The following is a 3,076-nucleotide window of genomic DNA, read 5'->3' on the forward strand; positions in this document are numbered from 1 at the left end:
TAAAAAATAAAAATCAATTTTGGGTAAAAAATATCAATTTTTAAAATTTCAAAGGCGTTAAATACACCCCTTTCAAAATTATACTTTTGCATTTAATTTTTTAAATGGCACTTGTTAACATTGTATTTATTATTTAATGGAAGATTTATATATTAATTTTCTTTAAAATAGGAATACTAAAAAAATAGAAAAGAAACAAAAGTTTTATAATGAAGTTTAATAATCTACTAAAATTATGCTCCAATCCAAACTAGAGAATACATTAGAGTTTATTGACCACGACACCCATGGGATCCATCGCCGCAACAAAATCATTAGAGTTAAAATTTTCTAATTATTTAAAATTAGTTACAAAGTATGTTTATATAGCAATACTATGAGTTTTCATTGGATGCTTTTCTAAAATCATTTGACCCCAAAAATGCATGTTAATTAAACTTCTAAAAAAATTCCAAAAATACTACCAACACTCGTGTCTATAAATTATAAAACACGATAGCTTTTGATATCCTCGAAAGTAGAAAAGTCTAATAAGTAATAACTCTTAGAATATAGTCACGGGGTCAAGCTGAAACTTGTTGGTTTTTCAACAATCTGAAACTTTCATTCAAGACATACAAGTGAAAAATTTCCAATCTTCTTTTCATACTTCAATTATTATTTTCCAAGTAAAATTATTGATATATATATGATGCTTTCTTTTCCTTGTGGTTTCTAAACTATCAAGCTTTTGCAGGCTTTCTTCAACATGGAGCCACACTTTGCAATCAAGAAGGATGTCACTGAAGTGATATTTTCTCTTAATAACTATTTTTTCTCCTACCTTTTTTCTCTTCACTATCTTTATAGTTTTTTTAGAATGATTATATAGTAATTTTTCTTCTTTTGTTTATTATGAAGTTAATTGGGAACACCCCATTGGTATATCTAAACAACATTACAGAAGGGTGTGTAGCTCATATTGCTGCTAAGCTTGAATACTTGCAATCATGCTGCAGTGTCAAAGATAGGTATGGAATTGAATTCCTCGTTTTCATAAACTAGAGCTGTTTTGGAAGTGTATGGTTTTAAGATTCTTAGATAAGAATTTGTAATAATAATCTTCTTTTATTGAATTCAGGATAGCGTTGAGCATGATTCGAGATGCTGAGAGTAAAGGCCTCATTACACCTGGAAAGGTTAGTCAAGTTAGAATTAGATATCTAGTTTTTCTTGTTGTGGCCTCAAAAGTATAGCAGTAAGGTCATGTTTGGATAAACAATTTAATTAAGTGATTATAATAAACACTTTTCATTAGTTATATTGGAGAGTTTATGGAAATAAGCTGAAAACACTAATTCAGTCAATTTTGAATTGATCGGTTTAACATTCTATTAGGGAGACTAGTCTTTACTCTTCTGTATTTATTCTGGTATAAACATATCATAAGTTACTTCTATAAACTCTCTCAAACTGGTTCGCAAGTGCTTATGTAAGTAGATAAATTTAAATAAGTCAATTCAACTCAACTCTAAATCCATGCACTTTTTACTCATTGATTTTATATGGACAACTGTGTTATTCAAATTTTATTACCATATTTGATTGAGATTTTCCAATGTTATTTGCTTATAATGTTGATATTGACTTGTTCATCCATCTATAGTATATTGTTGAATGCATGATCTAATTTAGTTTAATCCTTTTAAACACTGGTTGAAATAAAAAGACTGTTCTTGTTGAGCCAACAAGTGGTAACACCGGCATAGGATTGGCGTCCATAGCAGCGCTGAGAGGCTATAAACTTTTAGTGATTATGCCATCGTATGTGAGTCTTGAGAGAAAAATTATACTGAGAGCTTTTGGAGCTGAGGTGTATCTAACAGACGCTGCCAAAGGAGTTGCTGGTGTTTTTGGGAAGGCAAATGAGCTATTGGCGAAGACGCCGAATAGTTATATGCTCAATCAATTTGAAAATCCTGCCAACCCAAAGGTATTTACATAATTCATATTTCCTAATTTGGTTGATTGGTCGGAAAAAACTTGTAATTGATGAATTTGTCGTCGTTTTAGATTCATTATGAGACCACTGGCCCTGAGATTTGGAGAGACACTGGAGGGAGAATTGATGCTTTAGTTTCAGGAATAGGAACTGGTGGAACTGTAACAGGTGCTGGGAAGTTCCTCAAAGAGAAAAATCCAGAGATCAAGGTTGAATTGTTTACAATAGGAACAAGTTTTCTTAATATATTTATTTGTGTATACATTTTGTGTTGGGAGTGAATGTGTGAAGAAATTTTCTTACTATTTGTTTATGCTAATTTTATTATTTTTGTTGTTTTTCTCTCTAGGTGTATGGTGTTGAACCAAGTGAAAGTGCAGTTCTGAATGGAGGAAAGCCAGGTAATTTTATGATTCTGAATACTTCTTTTCTTATCTTCAGTCTTCTAGTGCTAATTTTAATGTATGTGAATGTTACTGTATGCATGAAAAATTAAAGTCAAGAAAGAAATATCCAATACTTATTTGTAATATTATTTTAATCAATATACTGTATATTTAAATTTGTTGTATGCCATGAACAAGAGAGTTGAAACTAAATCCAAATTAGAATAGACACAATCAAGCCTTAGACAGAACATGCAGCTATCAAGTCAATAAGTGCATGTCTGTCAATTTCAACTTGGAGTGACGTGGCTTTGGATTCCCTTATCTTAGAATAGTAACTCTGCCTCAAATGAAAACAGATACGAAAAACACAAACAAAGAATACACGAGATTTGATAAAAGAGTTTGGCCAATTGTGCCTACGTCTCTAGTGTTAGATTGTTGGCTTAACTGTGTTTTGGAAGTTCAAAGCTGCAATCAGTCTCTGGGGTTATCATTGACTTTGCTTAGCTACTAAATATTATTATTGTTATTAATTGCTTTGTTATAATTTGTTTTTTGTTTAGATGTCTTATATAAATGTAAGAATTATATTCTTTAATGTTTAAGCAAGCCCTTAGACATGCCATTTGCTAATTGCTTTTTTCAATTTGCACACATTTCAAAGGCAAACATCTAATCCAAGGGCTTGGGGCTGGTATGATTCCTG

At 31.1% G+C, this 3,076-nt stretch overlaps 1 protein-coding gene across 1 annotated transcript in view; it reads left to right on the top strand.

Annotated features, from left to right (window-relative positions):
• The first annotated feature begins 482 nt into the window (after positions 1-482).
• The window catches only part of LOC101491335 (cysteine synthase-like), a 4,383-nt gene continuing 1,789 nt past the window's right edge, over positions 483-3,076 (top strand). Inside the window, exons 1-8 of the mRNA XM_073367951.1 lie at positions 483-620; positions 737-787; positions 901-1,010; positions 1,121-1,178; positions 1,709-1,972; positions 2,053-2,190; positions 2,331-2,382; positions 3,035-3,074. Coding sequence (XP_073224052.1) covers positions 749-787; positions 901-1,010; positions 1,121-1,178; positions 1,709-1,972; positions 2,053-2,190; positions 2,331-2,382; positions 3,035-3,074 — 701 coding nt within the window. The 5' untranslated portion in view covers positions 483-620; positions 737-748. The remainder of the gene's footprint in view (positions 621-736; positions 788-900; positions 1,011-1,120; positions 1,179-1,708; positions 1,973-2,052; positions 2,191-2,330; positions 2,383-3,034; positions 3,075-3,076) is intronic.

This window comes from Cicer arietinum, chromosome 4 (assembly GCF_000331145.2).
Source record: "Cicer arietinum cultivar CDC Frontier isolate Library 1 chromosome 4, Cicar.CDCFrontier_v2.0, whole genome shotgun sequence".
NCBI lineage: Eukaryota > Viridiplantae > Streptophyta > Magnoliopsida > Fabales > Fabaceae > Cicer > Cicer arietinum.